The sequence below is a fragment of the Mauremys reevesii genome, linkage group 3 (genome assembly GCF_016161935.1).
Source record: "Mauremys reevesii isolate NIE-2019 linkage group 3, ASM1616193v1, whole genome shotgun sequence".
NCBI classification, from domain to species: domain Eukaryota; kingdom Metazoa; phylum Chordata; order Testudines; family Geoemydidae; genus Mauremys; species Mauremys reevesii.
This window is the reverse complement of record NC_052625.1, coordinates 207665308-207689733: the sequence shown is the minus strand read 5'-3', so window position 1 is coordinate 207689733 and position 24426 is coordinate 207665308. Positions and strand designations below refer to the sequence as shown.

The 24426-nt window shown below is 61.0% G+C and overlaps 2 protein-coding genes across 2 annotated transcripts in view; one reads left to right on the top strand and one right to left on the bottom strand.

Annotated features, from left to right (window-relative positions):
* Positions 1-9458, bottom strand: part of SNX17 (sorting nexin 17) — a 39390-nt gene extending 29932 nt beyond the window's left edge. The window contains exon 1 of the mRNA XM_039529348.1: positions 9287-9458. Within this exon, the coding sequence (XP_039385282.1) occupies positions 9287-9346 (60 nt within the window). The 5' untranslated portion in view covers positions 9347-9458. The remainder of the gene's footprint in view (positions 1-9286) is intronic.
* Positions 9389-24426, top strand: part of EIF2B4 (eukaryotic translation initiation factor 2B subunit delta) — a 34252-nt gene continuing 19214 nt past the window's right edge. Inside the window, exons 1-4 of the mRNA XM_039530858.1 lie at positions 9389-9489; positions 19104-19284; positions 19891-20017; positions 21094-21303. Coding sequence (XP_039386792.1) covers positions 9389-9489; positions 19104-19284; positions 19891-20017; positions 21094-21303 — 619 coding nt within the window. The remainder of the gene's footprint in view (positions 9490-19103; positions 19285-19890; positions 20018-21093; positions 21304-24426) is intronic.

Sequence of the window (24426 nt, the reverse complement as noted above, 5' to 3'; positions counted from 1 at the left end):
TTCTCTACATGCTTGTTCACCCCCTCAGAGAACTCTGACAGACGGGTGAGGCAGGATTTCCCTTTACAAAAGCCCTGCTGACTCTTCCCCAACAAATCATGTTTGTCTCTGTGTCCGATAATTCTTTTCTTTAGTACAGTTTCAAGCAACGTGCCCAGTAGGCTCATCAGCCTGGAAGTGCTAGGATCACCTCTGGAGCCCTTTAGAAAATCAGTGTCACATTTGCTACCCTCCAGTCACATGGTCCAGCAGCTGATTTAAGTGACAGATTTCATACCACAGATAAGAGTTCTGCAATTTCACATTTGAGTTCCCTCAGAACCCTTGGGTGATACCATCTGCTCCTGGAGACTTGTTACTATTTAATTTATCAATTTGTACTAAAACATTCTATTGACACTGCCTGTTTGGCAGGCTTCCTGCGTCTGATGCACTTTAAACAATCCTCACTGGTCGTTTTGGCATCTTTGGCACGTTGCTTCTCAAATTCTTTCTTGGCCTGCCTTATTACACTTTTATACTTAACCTGCCAGAGTCTGCTTCCCTTCCTGTTAGCCTCACTCTGACTTCTAGAGTTGAAAGGATGCCTTTTTGCCTCTAATGGCCTCTGCTACTCGGCCATGGTGGCATTCTTCTGGTCCTCTCGTTGTCTTTTCTCCTTTGGGGTACCCATTATGCTGAGCCGGTCCTCCGGAGGCTAGCAGGCTCTCTGGGCTCATTCAGCGCTAACCCGGACAAGAGGGGAAAGCGTGAACAGGAAGAAGACAGCTATACACAGAGACTGCTGACCACAGAGACAGATCAGCCAAGAGCGACACAGTCGCAGGCCTCACCACCCTGAAGTGAATGGACCAGCTGTAAGGTAGGGTGCCCCCAAGAGGAGGGGCTGAAGGTAGACCCCAATTAAAGCCACTCTACCAGCTGAGAAGCCAAGCCCCAAAAGGGCAAACCCAAAAGACTGCCAGCGAGAGATCACCACTGCCTTTGGTTTTCCTCTGATTCCCCTCTCTCTCCAGGGAGGGGCAGAGAAACAGACCCTTGAGTGTTTGGAAAACCCCTTGTGTGGTACAAACAGGGGCAGGACATAACTTGCATTGGGGTCTAGTGGGGACTCAGGAGCCCTACACCTTGCGACTGCTGCTTTTAATCTCCAGTCTAACAAGATGGGGAGCATTTGTGTGCCACTGACAGCCCCTGCCTGCCCACCCACCGACCTCCAGGGTTCGGGCTGATTTCAGACAGACCTTTGGGGATCTCTGCCAGTTTCGTGCTCTGCCCAAGGCACAAGCAGGTGAGATTCTGGGGAGAACAGCGCTGCTCTGAAGTCAGATCTCATGGAACCAGCCTCAGCTCTAGTCCTGGCAGGTAACTACAACACCAGACAACAATCAGTTGGAGAGAGGAAGCCTCTGTCCCCAGGTAGGCGAGACCCTTTCTGCACTAGGAACAGAGTGTTTTACCACGGCCAGCATTCCCCTGTGAACACGTGTGAAAACAGCAGGCTGCCCCATCTTCACTGGGATTTCACCTTGGGCTCGCAAACCCGTGGTAAGAACATGCCTTCCTCCTGCACGTGGAAGGTGCACAGCCACGGAGGGCTCACTGCTGCAGCTGGCCTCCCACCCTCGTGAGCTCTACTCCCTCCCACCCACACAGGCAGCCCACTGCCCACCGGCACAAGCCACAGGAACCAGCAGGGCTGGCATTCAGCACCCCGGCCACCCCCCACATCAGCTCCCCGACTCCAGCCCCTGGCACAGCCCACAAAACTGCCGGCAGCTATGGAGGTGCCCGGGGCTCCCTGACCCTCTCCCCGAGCAGCCCCCGTTCCAGGACGCACTGCTGCTTGCGCAGCTGCTGCCCTGCAGCATGAAGTCTCGTGAGAGCGCCCCGCTGCTCAAACAGGACCAGTGCGAAGAAGAGCTCCTAGGATGACTGGGCGAGAGGAGACTGGCCTGGCTTAGCCTAGCCAGAGACAGGCTGAGCAGGGATCGGGCTGTTCTCTCCAGTACACACCAGGGAGGGAGACGAGCTGCTGAAGCTACAGGTCAATGCTGGCCCAAGAACAAACGGAGATAGACCAGCCACCAGGACACAGGCTAGCGCTCAGGAGTGAGGCTCTTGGACCCAATTAGCTCGCCTGCGCCACGGGTTTGGAGATGGCTCTTGGCAAGTTTATGAGCAGGATGATGTGAGGGGGCTGCCTGTGCTAGCAGGGACTGGCCACGATCACACACCCCCACCCCCGAGCACCTGCAATGCACCGAGCTCCTCCCCGGCACACTCACTCCACAGCACCCACAGCGCAGGCAGGTGGCAATGGCTGGCGGGAGCAGGGCACGCAGCCCCGGCTGTGCCGACCGCACAGGCAGGAGGAGACGACCCCCCGCAAACCCAACACTCCTAGTCACGTTCGGGTCGGGTTGTGCCACTGAGCGACCCCTACTGAGCTGCGCAGCCGGAGGCTGAGCCCTCGTGGGGGAAGGGGACGGTCACGCCGCTCCAGGCACATAGCCCCACAAACAGCAGGACAGGCAAGGAAGAGGCCAAAGCAGCAGAGTAGGCGCTGATTTCATGCCAGGAGCTCCCAACCCCTGCCCAGCACAGCCCAGGGGCCGTTGCCAAGTGGCAGCCAGTGGTCAGAGATGGCTGTGTCGAGAGCCAGCGCCTCGGCCACCAGCCCTCAGGGAGCACACACCAGCACAGCAGCACCCAGATGCCCAGGAAGCTGCCAAATCCATTGCCTCAGACAGGCTGCTCATGCTCCAGGGCCCTGCTCCTCCAATGAGCAGCCAAGCTGGGAGGGCGTTCCTGCTCCAGCTGAACAAAACAGGAAGCTGGGGGCTGGCCGGCTCCCGCGCCAGGCTGTGCGCTCCAGCCCCCTCGGAGACAGGCAGCACAAATCCCTCCCTCCAGGCCGCAAACAGCCACTGGGGCCAGGCCCACAAGTCACCTGGGCACCAGCACCCCCGGTGGAGGCCAGGCTGGACTGTCCCACCCGGCTCCTCAACACACAGCAGCTGCATCTTTAAGTCAGCTCCTGCAGAGTGGCAGGAGCCTGGGGCGGGACAGGTCCCCTGCAAAGCCAGCTCCCTATCCCCAGCGCCCGCAGAGCCTGAGCAGGGCCAGCGGCTTTGCCCCTACGGGCCAGGCTAGGAGCTACAGGTGGGGCAGTTCTGGTGCCCTCTCTGAGCTCTTTCTAAGGGCCCTTGGGGCCACTGCCCTCCCTGAGACAGCACCGCTATCTGGGGGAGGGGGGACTCAGCCCCTCCCCAAACGGGGAACAACCCAACCAAAAAAGAACTAAACCCAGCCGAGGCCTCAGCAGGGTCCCCAGCACAGCCCCTCGCTGCCCGCAGGCCAGGAACACAGCAGGGCTGTGCCCCATGGCTCTGCACACTCCCAGCAGAAGGCTCCCGCCTAAGCCATGTGCAGAGCTGCTGGGCGTAAAACATGCCAATGGCTGTCTCCGCCCTTCCTGAGGGGCTGGAGGAGCCGAGGCCTGACACTCCCCAGCATCCCAGCCCCAGGGCTTGCTCCTGACAGGGCTTGCAGCCTGGCCACTGCAGTCTCTGAGCCCCTCTTAGGCAGGGGACAGCCCCACTCCCTGCTGGTCAGAGACCCAGAGATGCCCCTACACAGGATCGCTCTTGGCCAGCTCAGTATCTGCGGCTGACCCACAGGACACACAATGCAGCAGGCCTGTTACTGCCCTGGCAGCGTGAGAAGAACGCACGTCTCCATCCACACCCAGCGGAGGTAACCGCACAGTTGTGCAGCGCGTCTGAAACACTAGCCCAATATCCTGCAGCCTCCAGTGCCCCCTTCTCTGAGTGTCACCTCAGGACTCCCTCCCTCCAGAAGCAGCAGCCAAACACCCCAGGCTCTCCCCACCACACGCCTGCTGTCAGCAGGACAGCCGGGTGAGCTGCCCCAACGCACCACGCTGACCCTTCGTGAGAGAGCATGCAGCCTTGTGATGGGCGTCAGCAGCCACTCCTGGCAAGCACGGCCCCTTTCTGCCTCCTCACTGGGTAAGACACACACAAATTGGGGCTCAATCCAAGATGATCACCTTTCTGAGAGCGCCTCCTACAAGCAGGAAGCCCCCCAACTCCGGGTCAGGAATCCCTGCCGCTTATTGGGGTCTCGTGGACAGGCCACCAACCCCACTAGCCCTGCCACCTTGCCACTGTTACTGTGAACCAGCCTGCCCCGGCCTAGGGAAAGGCATGCGAGTGACAACTGGCCATCGTCATGCCAGCGCTGTCCCTCACCAAAGGGAATGACACGAGACCAGCCAAGCCAAGCCAGTCCTTCCCATTGCAGGATTCCTCGCAGCCTCCCCAGGACAACAGCATGTCTGCTTTCCCATGGCTCTCCAGAGAAAGCCCCGAAGGGCCAGAGAGAAGCTTGGCATGATTCTCCACAGGACACGGCAGATCCCAACCCTGACCCTCACAGATTATGCAAAGAAGTGAGAGCAGCGAGCAGGAAGGATGCAGCTGAGGGGCCCAGCTCTCTGCGGGAAACACTCTGCGGGCAATAGTCCAGCCCACCAGGAGCCCAGGACTATTGTTCACAGCTCAGCCTGTTTGGGGTATCGAGGAACTTTGTTCACATAGCACTTGGACCTTCCTGTCACGCAGGGAAATGCAAGGAGAGGAGAATTTCCAGGCGCTGGTATTACCTGACACTGTATTCGTAAGACCATTACTGCAGCACTGTACCCAGCTCTGGGCTTCACGTGCTTCGTACAGGATGCTCAAAAACTGAAGAGGGTTGAGAGAAGAGAACAGGAATGACTCAAGGGCTGGAAACCCACCTTACAGTGAGAGAGAGAAGGAGCTCAGGCTCCTCAGCTGAGAAAAGAGGTGGTTAAGGGGTGACTTGATGACCGTCCACGAGCAGCTCAGTGCGGAGAATGGTTCTGAAAGCAGACAGCTCTTCAATCTGGCACACAGAGGCAGAACATGCACCAGTGACTGGAAGCTAAAGCTAGAAAAATTCAGGTGGGAATAAGGTGCACGCACTTACAGTGCAGGTAAACGACCGTCATCCGAGGGTTCCCTGTCACTTGGGGTCTGAGACTAGAGAAACCATCAGCTCCTGTTCGACCACACACTACTGGGCTCGAGGCAGGACGACTGGGTGGGGCCTGAGCCATGCAGGTCAGACTAGAGATCAGAAGGGCCCTGACCAAGAACAAGGGCATGAAGCCAGGCTCCCAAGCCCAGGCTGAGGAACCCAGCTCCAGGACCCCACAGCTCCTCATTTGAGTTTTTCAGTCTTGGCCTGTGAATCTATGAAATCTGTTCCCCAGAGCTGGTAGGGGGGGTGCCCACGGGAGCCCCTTGGACCCCTGCAAATAGGGACTGATTCACGTAGGTGGTTTTTAATAGCTTCCAGGGGCGATGGAGTCTGACGCAGCACCAGTGCTACCGGCCCCCCCACATTCTGTGGGAGCCCACACCACGACGACAAGGATGGTCTCAGCCCAGCTCTCAAGGCCAGGTGCCCATGTCACAGTTACCACGGTGGCCAGAGCAACGTGGAAGCGACACTTTGCACCCAGCACTGCCACCGCTCGGGGGCTACAGAGGCCTCAGGCTCCAGGGCTGTCAAGCCAACACTTCCCCATTTAGATGGGATTCAAGCTCCAAGTGCTCCAGCTCGTTGGATGCACCAACACCACAGCGCACATCCAGGAAGACCCTCTAGGGCAGGGGTCGGGAAGTTTAAGGCCTGCAGGGAGCACCAGATCATCCGGTCTGACCTCCGGTATATTACAAGCCACCACCACCACCCAGCACCCACATACTGAACACAACGACCAAACAGGAGACCAGACTATGACATGCCAGAGGGAGTAAACAGGAGAGGCCGAAGTGCACAAATATCTGTGTCATGGTGGGCGTCAGCAGCTCTGGGGAAACTCCGATCTATACAGGTGGGAGAAGCAGCCAACTGTCTTATTCCCCCAAAAGCCCTTAGAGCCCTGCAGCAAGGCATGAGGAGGACTCCAGTGCATGCTTCGGCCAGCTGCCCAGACCACCAGGAGCCAACAGATGCAGGAAGAGAAGGTGGGAAGAGTTTCCCAGCCCACCAGGAGCCCAGGACAACAGCCCCGTTGGCTTGTTTTGAGCAAAGGAAAATAAGGCATAAAAGCCCTGAAGGCCCAGCCAGAGGGGCCAAGAGGAGGAAAGGCCAGGCTAGAGTCTGTGTTTACAGCAGGGAAGAGCCGTGGGAACACAGCAGTGATCACCGAAGCAGCAGCGCTAGTGCAGGCTCGGGAGCTGGGCCTGTGTTTCTCTCTCACCATATAAAGAGGCAGGGGATTTTGCCTGCCAAACCTTACGCACAATCCCACTGTCCCAGCCTGCGACACAGACCGAGCAGATCGAGGAGGGCGGGTGAGCCGCAGCAGGGGCACTGGGGTATGTGCAGTTCAGTCCCACAGGGAGAGTAACACACTGGCCCTTAGCACCATTGGCAACATGCACAAGGCCCACTACCAGCACATGAGAGCGAGGGCTGGGGTAACTCTGGGGAGGGTCAGAGCGGGACAGTACCTCTCTCTCCTCACCGTGTCCCTTGCCCACTGCAGCCCTAGCTGGGGGGCATTCCGAGATTCTTAGACTCCAGGGCCAGAAGGGACCATTGTGATCAGCCAAGGCCTCAGCTGGATTGTGTCCAGGGGTCTGGGCGCCACATTTCAGGAAAGATGTGATCAAATTGGAGAAAGTCCAGAGAAGAGCAACAAAAACAATTAAGTATCAGAGGAGGAGAGCCGTGTTAGTCTGGATCTGTGAAAAGAAACAAAGAGTCCTGTGGCACCTTACAGACGTATTGGAGCAATGCCCCTACTTATACAGCCCAAAATGCCATTAGCCTTCTTGGCAACAAAGGCACACTGCTGACTCATATCCAGCTTCTCATCCACTGTAACCCCCAGGTCCTTTTCTGCAGAACTGCTGCCCAGCCACTCGGTCCCTAGTCTGTAGCAGTGCATGGGATTCTTCTGTCCTAAGTGCAGGACTCTGCACTTGTCCTTGTTGAACCTCAACAGGTTTCTTTTGGCCCAGTCCTCTAATTTGTCTAGGTCCCTCTGTATCCTATCCCTACCCTCCAGCGTATCTACCACTCCTCCCAGTTTAGTGACATCTGCAAATTTGCTCAGAGTTCAGTCCACACCATCCTCCAGATCATTAATGAATATATGACTATATAGGACTATAGTCAATTAAATGATGGATTCACATTCCAGTGGCTCTTTTGGGGAATGTTGATCACTAATTTGGCTCCTGAACCACTGAGGTCTGAGTATCACTGGTCTGGACAATACTTAGTCCTGCCTCAGTGCATGGGATGGGGCCAGATGACCTATCATGGTCCCTCACAGTCCTACATGTCCATAACTGTAGTCTGACCTCCTCTATAGCACAAGCCAGAGAACTTCCCCAAAATAATTTCTAGAGCAGCTCTTTTCAAAAAGCATCCAATCTGGATTGAAGTATTGCCAGTGCTGGAGAACCCACCACGGCCCTTGATGAATTGTTCAGTGGGTAACTCCCCTCATCATTAAACATTTCCAGTCTGAATTTGTCTAGCCCCAGCTTTTCCAGCCACTGGATCGTGCTGTACCGTCGCTGCTAGACTGAAGAGCCCATTGTTGACTGTTAGTTCCCCACGTAGGTACTTAGACTGGGATCACGTCACCCCTTCACCTTCTCTTTGTCAAGGTAATAGATTGCGCTCCTGGAGTCTGTCACTGTAAGGAATATCTTCTAACCCTTTATTGATTCTTGTGGCTCTTCTCTGAACCCGTCTCCAATTTATCACCAACATCCCTCTTGAATTGAGGGCAGCAGAACTGGACACAGGATTCCAGCAGCGGTTGCACCAGGGCCAAACACAGGTAAAATAAGCTCTCACCTCCTTCTTGAGATTCCAGTTTATGCATCCAAGGATCACGTTAGCGCTTTTGGTTACATTATTGCACAGGCAGCTGACATTCAGCTGATCGTCCACCCCCACCCCCAAATCCTCTCCAGGGTCACTGCTTCCCTGGAGTCCCTTGTTCGCATCTAGCTACATTAAACAGCCTTCAGAGGGCTTGCGGGGCGGTTCATTGGTGCAGACTCTCTGGAGGAGTTTCATAGCCGGTATGTCACTGACACACACACACACACACACACACCCAACATCCAAGGGTTGTATCAACAACTTCTAACTCAGAACACGCAAGGGACACTGGGGCAGGCAGCTGGCACTGGGGCACCCCACTGCTGCAGGGCTTGGGGAGCCCAAAATCCTGCCCCTCCCGGGCTCGGGGCAGCCATTTGCAGGACGGTGGGCAATGGAAGGGCAGAGCCGATACCAAGGGCCCCACCACAACGCTGGGAAGCTGGGACTCAACAGGCAGCCGCCGAGCCACGGGGCCGGCCCCACACAGCCTGACAGCAGCCCCCCAGCACAGCCCCCTCCACACCCTGGGACACAGCCCCCCCTGCCCAGACAGGGACCCCCAGCACAGCCCCCCCAGAGCCACCTCCACACCCCAGGACACAACCCCCGCCCAGACAGGGACCCCAGCACAGCCCCAGGAATCCCTTCACACCCCAGGACACAACCCCCGCCCAGACAGGGACCCCAGCACAGCCCCCAGAGCCCCTGCACACCCTGGGACACAGCCCCCTGCCCAGACAGGGACCCCAGCACAGCCCCCAGAGCCCCCTCCACACCCCAGGACACAACCCCTGCCCAGACAGGGACCCCCAGCACAGCCCCCCAGCACAGCCCCTGCACACCCTGGGACACAGCCCCCTGCCCAGACAGGGACCCCAGCACAGCCCCAGGAATCCTCCACACCCTGGGACACAGCCCCCCCTGCCCAGACAGGGACCCCCAGCACAGCCCCCCCAGAGCCCCCTCCACACCCCGGGACACAACCCCCCCCGCCCAGACAGGGACCCCCAGCACAGCCCCCCCAGAGCCACCTCCACACCCCAGGACACAACCCCCCCCCCGCCCAGACAGGGACCCCCAGCACAGCCCCCCCAGAGCCCCCTCCACACCCTGGGACACAGCCCCCCCCTGCCCAGACAGGGACCCCCAGCACAGCCCCCAGGAATCCCCTTCACACCCCAGGACACAACCCCCTGCCCAGACAGGGACCCCAGCACAGCCCCAGAGCCCCCTGCACACCCTGGGACACAGCCCCCGCCCGCCCAGACAGGGACCCCAGCACAGCCCCAGACTCCCCGGACCGGGCCCCGCCCCTCACCACGTAGGCGGCGCCGCCCTCCCCGCCGCGGCTCTCGGTCTCGGGGATGGAGAAGTGCATCTTGCCGCGCGCCGCTAGCGCCCCTGCGCCGCCGCCGCCGCCATGTCGGGCCGCACCACCGAGCCACCCAGCGGGGGGGACATGGGCGGGCGGATGGAACGGCCCGAAGGGGAGCGTGGGCGGGGCCTCCCCGGCCCCGGAACGTACCAAGCGGCCCCTGCAGGGGGAGCCGCCGTCTGCGTGAGGGGCAGGCCCGGCTCGCGGGGGCGGGGCCCGCTCGCTCGAGCATTGGCGGCCCAGGGCCTCCTCCGCCCCCGGAGCAGAGACCTCCCCGCCTCTTCAGGGCACCCCCGCCCCGCCCCCCAGCGCCCCTCCCCCCTGGGCACAGCCCCCTGCCCAGCACGCCCCCGCCGCCCCCCAGCGCCCCTGCCCCCCCAGCGCCCCCCCCGCCCAGCGCCCCCTGCAACGCCCCCTGCTGCCCCTCCCACCCCGCCCCAGCGCCCTGCCCCGCCCCCAGCGCCCCCCGCGCCCCCAGCGCCCTCCCTGCAACGCCCCGCTGCCCCACCCCCGCCCCCTGCAACGCACCCCTGCCCCGCCCCCAGCGCCCCTGCCCCCTGCAACGCCCCCTGCCCCGCCCCAGCGCCCCCAGCGCCCCTCCCCTGCAACGCCCCCGCTGCTGCCCCCGCCCCGCGCCCCTGCAACGCACCCCCTGCCCCCGCCCCGCGCCCCCAGCGCCCCCCCTGCAACGCACCCCTGCCCCGCCCCCAGCGCCCTCCCCTGCAACGCACCCCTGCCCCGCCCCCCAGCGCCCCTCCCCTGCAACGCACCCCTGCCCCGCCCCCAGCGCCCCTCCCCTGCAACGCCCCTGCCCCGCCCTCCCCGCCCTCCTCCCCTGCAATGCACCCTGCCCCAGCGCCCTCCCCTGCAACGCACCCGCTGCCCCACCCCGCCCCAGCGCCCCTCCCCTGCAATGTACCGCTGCCCCACCCCGTGCCCCCAGCGCCTCCCTGCAACGCACCCCTCCCCTGCAATCACCCCTCCCTGCCCCTATTGACTGTCACCCTGCATCCCACCAACCCTTCCTCTGCACCCCTGCAATGAATCCCTGTGCCCCCACCAACCTCCCCTGCAATCACTCCCTCCCCACCCCATTGAGTGAACCCCTGTACTGCCCCCCAGTGCCCCTCCCCTGCAATCACCCCCTCCCCGCCCCATTGAGTGAACCCCTGCACCACCACCGCCACCCAATGACCCTCCCCTGCACTCTGTGCGATGCACCCCAGGCAGAGGTGGTGCTAGCCCATGGAGGGCCCTAAGCAAGGATCTCTTGGGGTCCCCCACAACGCATACAAAGTGAAGAAGGGGCCCTCTTGCGCTGCTCAGGTCTCACCCTGGGTTCGCGCTGCCCTGCTGACAGCCAGGTGTGGGTGGCTGCGGGAGGGTTGGGGCCACGTGAGCTGGTATGCAGATCTGGGTGTGAGCTGAGCACCCTGGGATCGGGAGCAGGCTGTCAAGCAGGGCCCTGATTTGGCATCGGGGGTCTGCTAGCGAGAAGGGTCTGGGGCCGTGGCAGGGCAGCTTGCGGCAGTCAGGGCTGGTGTTGGCTGGGGCGGCGGGAGGTCTGAGGGGGCCTCCAGCGTGAGCGCAGAGTGTTTTGCGAGTGAGGGGACTGATGCGGGGGAGTAGTTCACACTCCTGTGGGGGGATGAATGCATGGCCCTGATGGGGTGTCTCTCTATTGCCTGGCGGGGGGGCTGCCTCCTGTGATTCCCTTGGCCTCTGTCAGCAAGAACAGATGGAGCTGTGGGGGCTGCAGGCAGCGCCCTCCCATCTCCTGCTCTGGTGGGGCAGCTGCAGTTGCTTGTTGGTTTCTTTGCTGCCCTTTGCAGGGCTTCTGCATCCTGTCTCCACTAGCGGGTCTTGGAGCTGAGCCCTGGCTCATGATGGCAGGAGAACCAAAGGAGAAATGGAGTGAGAAGCCCACACACGAGTTATGGAGGGTTGTCCAGCTAAAGAGGCAAGAGGAATTGACTGATGGGACTCCCGTCAGTCCTGTAACAGACCCCATATTGTCAGTGCCACCCCAATAGAGGTGGTTTGGGGTGCAGGCTGCCCTGGGCTGCGGCAGGGAGAGAGGACTCCCTGCAGCTCTCTCACCCCTTTGTTCTTACCGGTGAAAGTCACAGCAGCAAGATGGAGTCTGGAGTCACACGGACAAATCACATGTCCAGGCATGACTCCGTTTGCAGGCTGACGCCATTGTTTACATGTTAGTTTGAAGGTTCCCAGGAAAGCTCAGATGTGGATTGGAGTCTCCCAAGTTCATTGTCAGTTAAGTGTTTCTTGTTTGGGCACTTCCTGAGAATTGCCCCTTCTCAAGAAGCTGCTTCACTGAGGCTACTTGGAATCAAATTTGAGATATAAGTACAGAGCCCATATTCATAACTTCAAATACAAAAATGATACACATGTACAGACAGCATAGTTATAACCAGCAAATCATAACCTCTTCATAGACACCTCACACAACAACCTTTGTACAATATTTGCTGCAAATATATAACAGTGGTTGCAACAATGATCTATACCAGGGGTAGGCAACCTATGGCACGTGTGCTGAAGGCGGCACACGAGCTGATTTTCAGTGGCACTCATACTGCCCGGGTCCTGGCCACCGGTCTGAGGAGCTCTGCATTTTAATTTAATTTTAAATGAAGCGTCTTAAACATTTTAAAAACCTTATTTACTTTACATACAACAATAGTTTAGTTAGATATTATAGACTTATAGAAAGAGACCTTCTAAAAACGTTAAAATGTATTACCGGCACGCAAAACCTTAAATTAGAGTGAATAAATTAAGACTCGGCACAGCACTTCTGAAAGGTTGCCAACCCCTGGTTTAGACTAACATTGGCTGTTTTTTAGTAAGGACAATTTAAAACAGCATGCTTTTTCAACAAAGCCACTGTCAGCAAAAACAGCCTTTCTAAGCCAGTGGATCAGAGATAAGAAGGCTTCTTCACCCACTTTTTAACAAATACAAGTGAAAGTTATATTAAGTTTTGTAAAGGAATAAACACTTTGAAATACAAGCCTATATGAAGACAGAACCCTTTATTTAACATTTACAAGTGTAAGAGCAGCAAAGAATCCTGTGGCACCTTATAGACTAATAGACGTTTTGCAGCATGAGCTTTCGTGGGTGAATACCCACTTCTTTGGATGCAAGTGGGTATTCACCCACGAAAGCTCATGCTGCAAAACGTCTGTTAGTCTATACGGTGCCACAGGATTCTTTGCTGCTTTTACAGAACCAGACTAACACGGCTCCCCCTCTGATAATTTACAAGTGTGTTTCAATAAAAAAAAATAGCTTGCAGAAACACCCCCAAGTTAAAAACACAGAACCTTAGTAACAGCTAGCTTATATTCTCCTTATTCTGTAAACCAGGGGATCAGAGATAAGTTTATTTTCCTCCCTGCTTTTTAACAAATCCATGTGAAAGTTATATTAAGTAGGACTTCTAGATTGAAGTATGCATTTTTCTGTTGCATTATCAGAATGTCTTTGTTTTTAAATGTTTGCAATCTGTGCTGAGACACTGGTACAAGCTCCTGTGTTTGTTTTGGGTCTATAGATTTTATTAAAAATATACATCACATGTTGGAGCTGTGATTTTCTCTAAATTTTAAAAACAGATAAGACTAATTAGGCTAACCAGTGATCCTTGCACTATAGCAGGGGTGGGCAAACTTTCTGGGCCGTGCACCACATCTGGGTGGGGAAATTGCATGCAGGGCCATGAATATAGGACTGGGGCAGGGGGTTGGGGAGCGGGAGGGAGTGCTGGGTGTGGGAGGGGGTGTAGTGTGCAGGAAAGGGCTCAGGGCAGGGGGTTGGGGTGCGGAGTGCGGGAGAGGGCTCAGGGCAGGGGGTTGGGGTGCAGGAGGGGTTCAGAGTGTGGGCTCTGGCCCGGCGCTGCTTACCTGGAATAGGGAACCACGGCCAATGGGAGCTTCGGGTGTGGAACCCACAGGTGAGGGCAGCACGTGGAGCCCTCTGCCTCTCTCCCACCCCCCCAGGGGCTGCAGGGACATGGTGCCGGCTGCTTCCAGGAGCAGCGCGGGGCCTGCAGCGCCACAGGGGGCAATCCCGGGGGCCGGATCCAGTCCGCAGGCTTTAGTTTGCCCACCCCTGCACTATACTCTGCCTTAGCAATTCTCTAGCGGTCACCCCTTCAGTTTGCTTGAGTTTTCACACAGCCTTCTTTCCTAACTTTTTAAACCCTGTTAACGTTTTAACAAATGGTGAGATGACACTGAAAGACACTTTGTGACCGTTATAACAAGTATTTTATTCCATTTACTGATTGTAAAGGAAAAAACCATTGCTTTGTGACTGCGTGAAGCTTAGAGAGAGCCTATCTGAAGAACACCCCACCCCTCGACTTTGCCCCATACTTTAACACTTGCTAAACATGCAGTGTTTCATTATATATATATCTATATCTATCGCTTTAACATTTAACATGAAAATACAGCATTGACTGAGATATAACAACATGACCTTTTTAAAGGATATGCTATATGCAATGAGGCCTATTTGAAGCATTATTTATTTATTTATTTATTTATTAAGTTTAACATGAAAAAGCAGCATTGACTGAGCTGTAACAAACCAAGGCCCATCTTAGGGGTATTTTGTAGAAGTTCAGTGAACTAAAAAGGCTTAAGATACTAGCCTGTCCTTTTAAAAATAGTGTTTTTAAAGTAGCAAAACAGTCATTGGGTAAGAATATGAAAACCTGCAATTGAGAGGAGTTTACAGATATGTTTTAATAAAAAAAAAAATTAACAAAAAAATACAAGATTGCTTTTTAAAGTTTGGATTTATACTAAAAACACATGAAAAAATAGCTTATGTAAAAAAAGTTAGCTGTTTTTTTTTACCAGAGATAAGGAGTCTGCCCCCTGCGCCTCACTTTCTTTTCTAATGTTTTTTTAAATCTAAACTGAGGACAAACAATTTATTTAAAAAGCCACAGACAGATTTTAATTTTAAAAGCCACGGGCCATGAGGGTGAGAAAGCTGTCCTGAGTTTTAGGGGGAATATCGATAACTCTTTTAGTGAAAGAGTTTTGTAGGCAGCCATTCTGTGTTACTTGTTATGCTTTAGCACGGGCAAGCGTTTGGCATTTGGAAGCACTTCCCCACTTTATGAGGTATTATCTCCCCCATCCTACAGCCTATCAGAAATATTAACAAAAACAAACATAAAGATACTTTGTAGCAGGGCTTGCAAAGCAACATTTACAATTTGGTTTATCATTATCTTGTCTAAGCCCCTAGAGCAGGGGTCAGCAACCTTTCAGAAGTGCTGGGCCGAGTCTTCATTTATTCACGCTGATTTAAGGTTTCACGTGCCAGTAATACATTTTAATGTTTTTAGAAGGTCTCTTTCTATAAGTCTATAATATCTAACTAAACTATTGTTGTATGTAAAGTAAATAAGATTTTTTAAATGTTTAAGAAGCTTAATTTAAAATGAAATTAAAATGCAGAGCTCCCTGGACCGGTGGCCAGGACCCAGGCAGTGTGAGTGCCACTGAAAATCAGCTTGCGTGCCACCTTCAGCACACGTGCCATAGGTTGCCTACCCCTGGCCTAGAGAGTATTTTTTGTTTGATTTGTATAAAACACTTCTTTGCAAACTGTAACCCTAGATGACGTACAGCATGAAGTAATATGAACCAGTAGACAAGAGACCTGAGGCATTGTTGAAATCAGAGGGGTCATGATTAAGTCCTAATGCAGAGGGTGTGGGGGGAAATGAAAAGGTCCAGCTGGAGCAGAAGACAGTATGATTTAAGAGGGGTTCTGGGGTTGCTTTGCAATGGTCCAGGTGCCCCAACAGCCTATATCCCTCATGCACAAGCGCCAGGGCTGGGTGTGTCTTTGTTAGAGGAACAGGTCGCTTAAATACCTCTTCTTGTTGTTGACAAACTGTAACCTAACTGCACGCATATTATGGGGCAACCTAATTCCCTTTTGGCAAACCCCACAGACCTTGAATTCCATACAAACACGCTTCACACTGTTATTTTCAACTGACATTTTATTTTACAACATGCCCTCTATGCCATTATCTAAATCATTGATGAAGATATTGAACAGAACAGGACCCAGAACTGATCCCTGCAGGACCCCACTCGTTATGTCCTTCCAGCCTGACTGTGACCCACTGATAACTACTCTCTAGGAACGATTTTCCAACCAGTTTTGCACCCACCTTATAGTAGCTCCATCTAGGTTGCATTTCCCCAGTTTGTTTATGAGCAGGTCATGCGAGACAGTATCAAAAGCTTTACTGAAGTCAAGATATTCCAGTCTACTGCTTCCCCCCATCCACAAGGCTTGTTACCCTGTCAAAGAAAGCTGGCAGGTTGGTTTGACAAATCCATGCTGACTGTCACTTATCACCTCATTATCTTCTAGGTGTTTGCAAACTGATTGCTTCATGATTTGCTCCGTTATCTTTCGGGGTACAGAAGTTAAGCTGACTGGGCTGTAATTCCCTGGGTTGTCCCTATTTCCTTTTGTAGAGATTGGTGCTAGATTTGCCCTCCTGAGATGGAGCAACAGGAGAATCTCAAGCAGGAGTTAAGAGGTTATTGTCTCTCTGTATTTGGCAAGTGGTGCAGCTGCTGCTGGGATCCTGTGTCCAGGCCTCGTGCCCACAGACCAAGGAGGATGTTAGTAACTTGGAGAGGGCTCGGAGAAGAGCCGCAAGAATGACTGAAGGGTTTGAAAACCTGCCTGAGACTGATACTCAAGGAGCTTGATCTATTTAGCCTAGCAGAGCGAGGGGAAAGGGGTGGCGTGGTGTACACGTGGGGGACAGATGTTTGATACCGGGCTCTCCAGCCCACCAGAGAAAGGTCTAATGGGCCAGTGTCTGGAAGTTGAAGTGAGACACATTCTGCCTGGAAATGAGACATGAGGTTGTAACAGCGAGAGGAGTTACCCCCTAGCACTCTACTAGTGGTCGTGGTGGATTGTCCAATGTTTCAGTCCAGACTGGCTGGTTTTCTAAGCGATCTGCTCTAGGAATCACTGTGGGGCAGATCTCTCTGGCCTGTGCAATCCAGGGGGTCAGGCTGGGGGATCACCCTGGTCCCTTCTGGCCTGGGGATCTAGGACTCCGTTATTTGCCCGTAGGTGTGTGACTGTCCACGTGGCTGTATCGCAACACGCTGAATGGGCAGATCTTACCCCAGCGACCCGCTTGCCCCGAGTGGCTCTCCTCTGGGAGCCCAGATGGGGCTGTTTGCAGCTGGCCGCAGCTTTGGACGAGTGGGGTGTGAGGCCCCTTGCGTGGCTCCCCTGGAAGGGAGATGACGCTTTCCCTGCACAACATTGTGGTGTGTGTTCTCCCACCACATGGGCTCCAGAGCACACCTAGGGTTGTCAACTGTCTAATCACACAAACCCAAACACCCTTGCCCTGCCCCAGCCCCCGGCCCCACCCCTTCTCTGAGGCCCTGCCCCATTGACTCCATTCCCCCCCCTCTGTCGGTTGTTCTCCTTCACCCTCACTCACTTTCACCCAGCTGGGGCAGGGGGTTGTGGGGTGTGGGCCCAGAAGCGGCCGGCACGTCTCTGCAGCCCCTGGGAGTGGGCAGGTGGCTCCACGCACTGTCCCTGCCTGCAGGCACTGCCTCCGCAGCTCCTGTGGGCCACAGTTCCTGGCCCATGGGAGCTGCCTGGGGGGACAGGGGAGTGCACGGAAACCCCCAGCCCCCACAGGGGTTGCAGGGATGTGCCGGCTGCTTCCGGGAGCAGCATGTGGCCAGGGCAGCCAGGGGCCTGATTTAGCCCCACTGTGCCACCGGACTTTTAGCAGCCTAAAATCTCCTGGTTTGGCTTCAGTAGCCTCTGGGAGATTGAGCCCGATTCCGGGAGACTCCTGGTGAAACCAGGAGGGTTGGCAACCCTAAGCACACCAGGCACAAGGGACGGGGCAGGGCAGCCAGTGGGATGCAGGGAAGCTGCCTGTGGCTGGAGTGGACAGACGGGGCTGGGGCTCCGTGACCCAAGCTGGCATCGTCCCTGCATTTAGCATGGCCCGTGAGCTGTGCTCTGCAGCTCCCCCTGGAGACCGAGCACTGGGTGCTCGTCTCCTCCCATGGCGTGGGGCAGGCTGCAGGAGACAGGGGCCATGGGCCAGTGTGGCCGCGGAGCAGCAAATCTGGCTGGGAGGCTCATGGGTGAGATGGGAGCCACGCTCCAGACGGGTCCCGGGGGGCCAGGACAGGCCTTTAGCGGGGACACACGTGGCCAAAGCTTTTGCGATGAGCTCCTGGCAGAGGGCAGGGAGTGGGGGGGTTACACCCCAGAGCCCAGTGGGGGGGGATTCACCCCTCCCCCACCCAGCCAGCCGGGGGGGGCGATTTACACCCCAGAGCCCAGCGGGGGGGGGGGGGTTCAGTCCGGGGGAGGGGTACACCCAAGAGCCCAGTGGGTGAGGATTCAGCCAGGGGGGTTTACCCCCCCAGAGCCCAGCAGGGGGGGATTCAGCCCCGGGGGGGGGGGGTTACACCCCAGAGCCCAGCAGGGGGGGATTCAGACTGGGGATTTTACACCCCAGAGCCTGGCAGGGGGGATTGAGCCCGGGGGGGGGTTACACCCCAGAGCCCGGCGGGAGGGGATTCAGGACCGGTGGGGGTTACACCCCAGAGCCCGGCAGGGGGGATTGAGCCCGGGGGGCTTACACCCCAGAGCCCGGCGGGAGGGGATTCAGGACCGGGGGGGTGTTACACCCCAGAGCCTGGCAGGGGGGATTGAGCCCGGGGGGCTTACACCCCAGAGCCCGGCAGGGGATTGAGCCCAGGGGTTACACCCCAGAGCCCGGCAGGGGGGATTGAGCCCGGGGGGGTTACACCCCAGAGCCCGGGGGGGGGGATTGAGACTGGGGGTTACACCCAGAGCCCGGCGGGGATTGAGCCCGGGGGTTACACCCCAGAGCCCGGCGGGGGGGGATTGAGCCCGGGGGGGTTTACACCCCAGAGCCCGGCAGGGGGGATTGAGCCCGGCAGGGGGGGTTACACCCCAAAGCCCGGCGGGGGGGGATTAAGACAGGGGGGGGTTACACCCCAGAGCCCAGCGGGGGATTGAGCCCGTGGGGTTACACCCCAGAGCCCGGCAGGGGATTGAGCCTCGGGGGTTACACCCCAGAGCCCGGCGGGGGGGATTGAGCCCGGGGGTTACACCCCAGAGCCCGGCGGGGGGGGATTCAGATTGGGGGTTACACCCCAGAGCCCGGCGGGGGGGATTGAGCCCGGGGGGGGGTACACCCCAGAGCCCGGCGGGGGATTCAGCCCTGGGGGTTACACCCCAGAGCCCGGCGGGGGATTGAGCCCGGGGTTGCACCCCAGAGCCCGGCGGGGGAGTCAGGACGGGGTTACACCCCAGAGCCCGGCGGGGAGTCAGGACGGGGTTACACCCCAGAGCCCGGCGGGGGAGTCAGCCCGGGGTTACACCCCAGAGCCCGGCGGGGGATTGAGCCCGGGAGTCAGGACGGGGGTTACACCCCAGAGCCCGGCGGGGAGTCAGGACGGGGGTTACACCCCAGAGCCCGGCGGGGGTCAGGACGGGGGTTACACCCCAGAGCCCGGCGGGGAGTCAGGACGGGGTTACACCCCAGAGCCCGGCGGGGATTCAGGACGGGGTTACACCCAGAGCCCGGCGTGGGGATTGAGCCCGGGGTTGCACCCCAGAGCCCGGCGGGGGAGTCAGGACCGGGGTTGCACCCCAGAGCCCGGCGGGGGTTCAGGACGGGGCGGTTCCCCTCCGGCCGGGGCGGCGCTGTGAGCGGCCGGGCCCGGCGCAGGCTGCAGCGATGGCGGCGCGGGGCGGTGAGCGCGAGCGTCGGGCCGGGTCCCCGCGAGTCCCCGGTGCCGGCCCCCGCGAGCCGCGAGCCGCCCGCAGACCGGCAGGTGAGGGGCCCGGGGGCGGCTGCAGGAGCGGGGTCTGGGGGTGCAGCAGGCAGGCTGTGTGGGGCTGGGGGCTGCCCCGGTGAATGCAGCAGGCAGGTTGGGGGCTGGGCTGGGGGGACAGCAGGCAGGCTATGGGGGTGGTGCTGGGGTGCAGCAGGCAGGCTGTGTGGGGATGCTGGGGTGCAGCAGGCAGGCTGTGTGGGGGGCGCTGGGGGTGCAGCAGGCAGGCTGTGGGGGCACTGGGGGTGCAGCAGGCAGGCTGTGAGGGGCTGGGGGCTGGGGCTGCCCTGGTGAATGCAGCAGGCAGGTTGTGTGGGGGCTGGGCTGGGGGTGCAGGAGGCAGGCTGTGTGGGGCGCTGGGGTGCAGCAGGCAGGCTGTGTGTGTGAGGGGTTGGGCTGGGGTGCAGCAGGCAGGCTGTGTGTGGGGGGGCGCTGGGGGGGTGCAGCAGGCTTGCTGTGGGGGGGGCTGGGGGGCTGCCCCGGTGACTGCAGCAGGCAGGCTGTGCGTATGTGGGGGCTGGCTGTGGTACCGCTGCCTCCAGAGCAGGGGGTGGGCAGGCTGCCCATGGGGGCCGTGCTGACTCGGGGTCCCCCCCCCCGACCCAGGAGCTCTCCAAGGGGGAAAAGCTGCAGTTGCGGAAGGAGAAGAAGCAGCAGAAGAAGAAGCGGCGAGATGAGAAGGGGCAGCCAGCTGAGTCCTCCACCCCTGGGCACCCGCAGGCCCAGCCGCCAGGTACAGCTGGGGGGCTGCCCCGTCTCAGCCCGTGCCCTTGTCGCCGACCCCCAGGGCCGGGCTAGGCCCCAGCCTGGGAACAGTCTCTGGGGGGGGCCTGCAGTGACCCTGACCCCCAGGGTGAGCCACCCGGCCTCCCCACCTCCTGAGACTGGGCCCCTGGGGCTGCAGCCCCCCTGCCCCACCCCGGGAGCTCTGGGCAGCGAGTCTGGGACAGACCCTGGGGGAGACGTGTGCAATCTGGGGGAGCAGCACCCCCCCGCCAGCGTCTGCAGGGACACCCAGCCAGCGCGGGCAGACAGGCGGGTGTATCCTGGCACACGGCCCAGGCAGCCCTTGGGGAGCCCAGAGAAGTGACGGTTACAGCCCAGCCCAGCTGCAGTGACCCCCGTGGTTCAAGCTCTGTCTGTCTCCATCTCACTCCTTGGTCCAAATCCCTGGTCCGAGGGCCCCCCCTCCAGCAGCCAGTCCCCCCCCCCCCCAGCCTGTTCTGAGCTGGGGACTGGTGCTCAGCTGCCCTGCGGAGAGGTGGGACGTCCCTCTCCCTCTGGGGCGTTGGCGATTGGATCTGCCACTGTCACCCGCAGAGCTCCGCTGGGAGGGGGCCTGGGCAGCTGGGTGACACCCACCCCCGTCTCCCCCTGCCCTGGGAGCACACAGCCCCTTTCCACCCACTCGGTAACGACGCAGCACCGAGGGGAAACTGAGCCACACGCAGGGCTCATAAAATAGTACAGAAAATGCCCACTTTGTCCCAAGCCTTTGCTCATTTGCATGTGGCCCCTGGGTTACGAGCCCTCTGTCTGTCCATCCGGGTCCCACCTCTGACCGTCCCCTGGGCACACCCGGCCAGCCATGGCACAGCAAGGCTACCGTCCCTATGCTACTGGTGGGGACTGGAGGCCCAGTGCCTGGCCAGTCTGTGGTGGAGCAGGGACATGAGCCCCGGTCTCCTGAATCCTCATCGAATGCTCTGACCACTGCACCTCCCCCCCCCCCCCCCCACGGGCCGTGTGCTCTCTGGAGCCCGGGGGTGTGGGCGCCTCCCGCACGGTGACCGGTCTCTCCTCCTGCAGGGGCTGCGCCCCCCATGCCGGCCCCAGTGCCCAGCGAGGACCTGGCCGGCAGCGAGAAGCCGGCAGGGGGGAAGAGCAAGGCGGAGCTGCGAGCAGAGCGCCGGGCCAAGCAGGAGGCCGACCGCGCCCTGAAACAAACCAAGAAAGGGGAGTCGAGCCCGGCAGCTGTGCCGGCCAAGCCCAGGCTGCAGCCCAGCGAGCCCCAGTCCAGTAAGGGCAGAACGGCCATGCCATGGCTGCTCCCCTCCTTGGGATTATGGGCTCAAAGGGGTCAGGGCAGCGCCCCCTGGGGGGGGCTGGGTGAGCCGGTGGGAGTCCAGGGCAGCGCCCCCTGGGTGGGGCTGGGTGAGCTGGCGGGTGGCCCGGGGGGGGCTGGGTGAGCCGGTGGGAGTCCAGGGCAGCGCCCCCTGGGCGGGGCTGGGTGAGCCGGCAGGTGGCCCGGGGCAGCGCCCCCTGGGGGGGGCTGGGTGAGCCGGCAGGTGGCCCAGGGGGGCTGGGTGAGCCGGGGGGGTGTCAGGGCAGCACCCCCTGGGTGGGGCTGGGTGAGCCGGCAGGTGGCCCGGGGCAGCGCCCCCTGGGTGGGGCTGGGTGAGCCGGCAGGTGGCCCGGGGCAGCGCCCCCTTGGGGGGGGCTGGGTGAGCCAGCGGGTGGCCCGGGCAGCGCCCCTGGGTGGGGCTGGGTGGGCCAGCGGGTGGCCGGGCAGCGCCTGGGGCTGGGTGAGCCGGTGGGAGTCCAGGGCAGCGCCCCCTGGGTGGGGCTGGGTGAGCCGGCGGGTGGCCCGGGGCCGCGCCCCCTGGGTGGGGCTGGGTGAGCCGGCGGGTGGCCTGGGGCAGTGCCCCCTGGGGGGGGGGGCTGGGTGAGCTGGCGGGCGTCCAGGGCAGCACCCCCTGGGTGGGGCTGGGGGAGCCGGCAGGTGGCCCGGGGCAGCGCCCCCTGGGTGGGGCTGGGTGAGCTGGTGGGAGTCAGGGCAGCACCCCCTGGGTGGGGCTGGGTGAGCCAATGGGTAACCTGGGGCAGCGCCCCCTGGGTGGGGGTGGGTGAGCCAATGGGTAACCTGGGGCAGCGCCTGGGTGGGGCTGGGTGAGCCGGCAGGTGGCCCGGGCAGCGCCCCCTGGGTGGGGCTGGGTGAGCTGGTGGGAGTCCAGGGCAGCACCCCCTGGGTGGGGCTGGGTGAGCCGGCAGGTGGCCCGGGGCAGCCCCCTGGGTGGGGCTGGGTGAGCCAGCGGGTGGCCCAGGGCAGCGCCCCTGGGGGCTGGGTGAGGGGGTGGGAGTCCAGGGCAGCGCCCCCTGGGCAGGGCTGGGTGAGCCGGCAGGTGGCCCGGGGCAGTGCCCCCTGGGTGGGGCTGGGTGAGCCGGAGGGAGTCCCGGGCAGGGGCCCCTGGGCGGGGCGGGGTGAGGCGGCGGGTGGCCCGGGCAGCGCCCCTGGGGGCTGGGTGAGCTGGTGGGAGTCCAGGGCAGCACCCCCTGGGTGGGGCTGGGTGAGCCAGCAGGTGGCCCGGGGCAGTGCCCCCTGGGTGGGGCTGGGTGAGCCAATGGGTAACCCGGGGCAGTGCCCCCTGGGTGGGGCTGGGTGAGCCGGTGGGAGTCCAGGGCAGTGCTCCTGGGTGGGGCTGGGTGAGCCGGCAGGTGGCCGGGGCAGCGCCCCCTGGGCAGGGCTGGGTGAGCTGGTGGGAGTCCAGGGCAGCACCCCCGGGGTGGGGCTGGGTGAGCCAGCCGGTGGCCCGGGGCAGTGCCCCCTGGGTGGGGCTGGGTGAGCCAGCGGGTGGCCCGGGGCAGCGCCCCCTGGGGGGGGGGGCTGGGTGAGCTGGTGGGAGTCCAGGGCAGCGCCCCCTGGGTGGGGCTGGGTGAGCCGGGGTGTCAGGCAGCACCCCTGGGTGGGACTGGGTGAGCCGGTGGGTGTCTGACTCAGCGCCCCCTGGGTGAGCCAGTGGGAGTCCAGGGCAGCGCCCCCTGGGCGGGGCTGGGTGAGCCGGCGGGTGGCCCGGGGCAGCACCCCCTGGGTGGGGCTGGGTGAGCGGGGGTGTCAGGGCAGCACCCCTGGGCGGGGCTGGGTGAGCCGGCGGGTGGCCTGGGGCAGCGCCCCCCTGGGTGGGGCTGGGTGAGCCGGGGTGTCAGCAGCACCCCTGGGTGGGGCTGGGTGAGCTGGTGGGAGTCCAGGCAGCACCCCTGGGTGGGGCTGGGTGAGCCAGCCGGGGGCCCGGGGCAGTGCCCCCTGGGTGGGGCTGGGTGAGCCACTGGGTAACCTGGGGCAGCGCCCCCTGGGTGGGGCTGGGTGAGCCACTGGGAGTCCAGGGCAGTGCTCCCTGGGGGGGGCGGGGTGAGCCGGCAGGTGGCCCGCGGCAGCGCCCCCTGGGTGGGGCGTGGTGCGCCGGCAGGTGGCCCGGGGCAGCGCCCCCTGGTTGGGGCTGGGTGAGCCAGCGTGTGGCCTGGGCAGCGCCCTGGGGGCTGGGTGAGCTGGTGGGAGTCAGGGCAGCACCCCTGGGTGGGGCTGGGTGAGCCCGGGGTGTCAGGGCAGCACCCTGGGTGGGGCTGGGTGAGCCGGTGGGTGTCTGACTCAGCGCCCCTGGGTGAGCCAGTGGGAGTCAGGGCAGCGCCCTGGGCGGGGCTGGGTGAGCCGGCGGGTGGCCGGGCAGCACCCCTGGGTGGGGCTGGGTGAGCCGGGGTGTCAGGGCAGCACCCTGGGGGGCTGGGTGAGCCGGCGGGTGGCCTGGGGCAGCGCCTGGGTGGGGCTGGGTGAGCCGGGGTGTCAGGGCAGCACCCCCTGGGTGGGGCTGGGTGAGCCGGGGGGGGGTCGGGGCAGCGCCCCCGGGGGGGGGCTGGGTGTGCCGGCGGGTGGCCCGGGGCGGCGCCCCCTGGGTGGGGCTGGGTGAGCCAGCGGGTGGCCGGGGCAGCGCCCCTGGGGCTGGGTGAGCTGGTGGGAGTCCAGGCAGCGCCCCCTGGGCAGGGCTGGGTGAGCCGGCAGGTGGCCCGGGGCAGTGCCCCCTGGGTGGGGCTGGGTGAGCCGGTGGGAGTCCAGGGCAGCGCCCCCTGGGCGGGGCTGGGTGAGCCGGCGGGTGGCCGGGGCAGCGCCCCTGGGGGCTGGGTGAGCTGGTGGGAGTCAGGGCAGCACCCCTGGGTGGGGCTGGGTGAGCCAGCAGGTGGCCCGGGCAGTGCCCCCTGGGTGGGGCTGGGAGAGCCAATGGGTAACCTGGGGCAGCGCCTGGGTGGGGCTGGGTGAGCCACTGGGAGTCCAGGGCAGTGCTCCCTGGGTGGGGCTGGGTGAGCCGGCAGGTGGCCCGGGGCAGTGCCCCCTGGGTGGGGCTGGGTGAGCCAGCGGGTGGCCTGGGCAGCGCC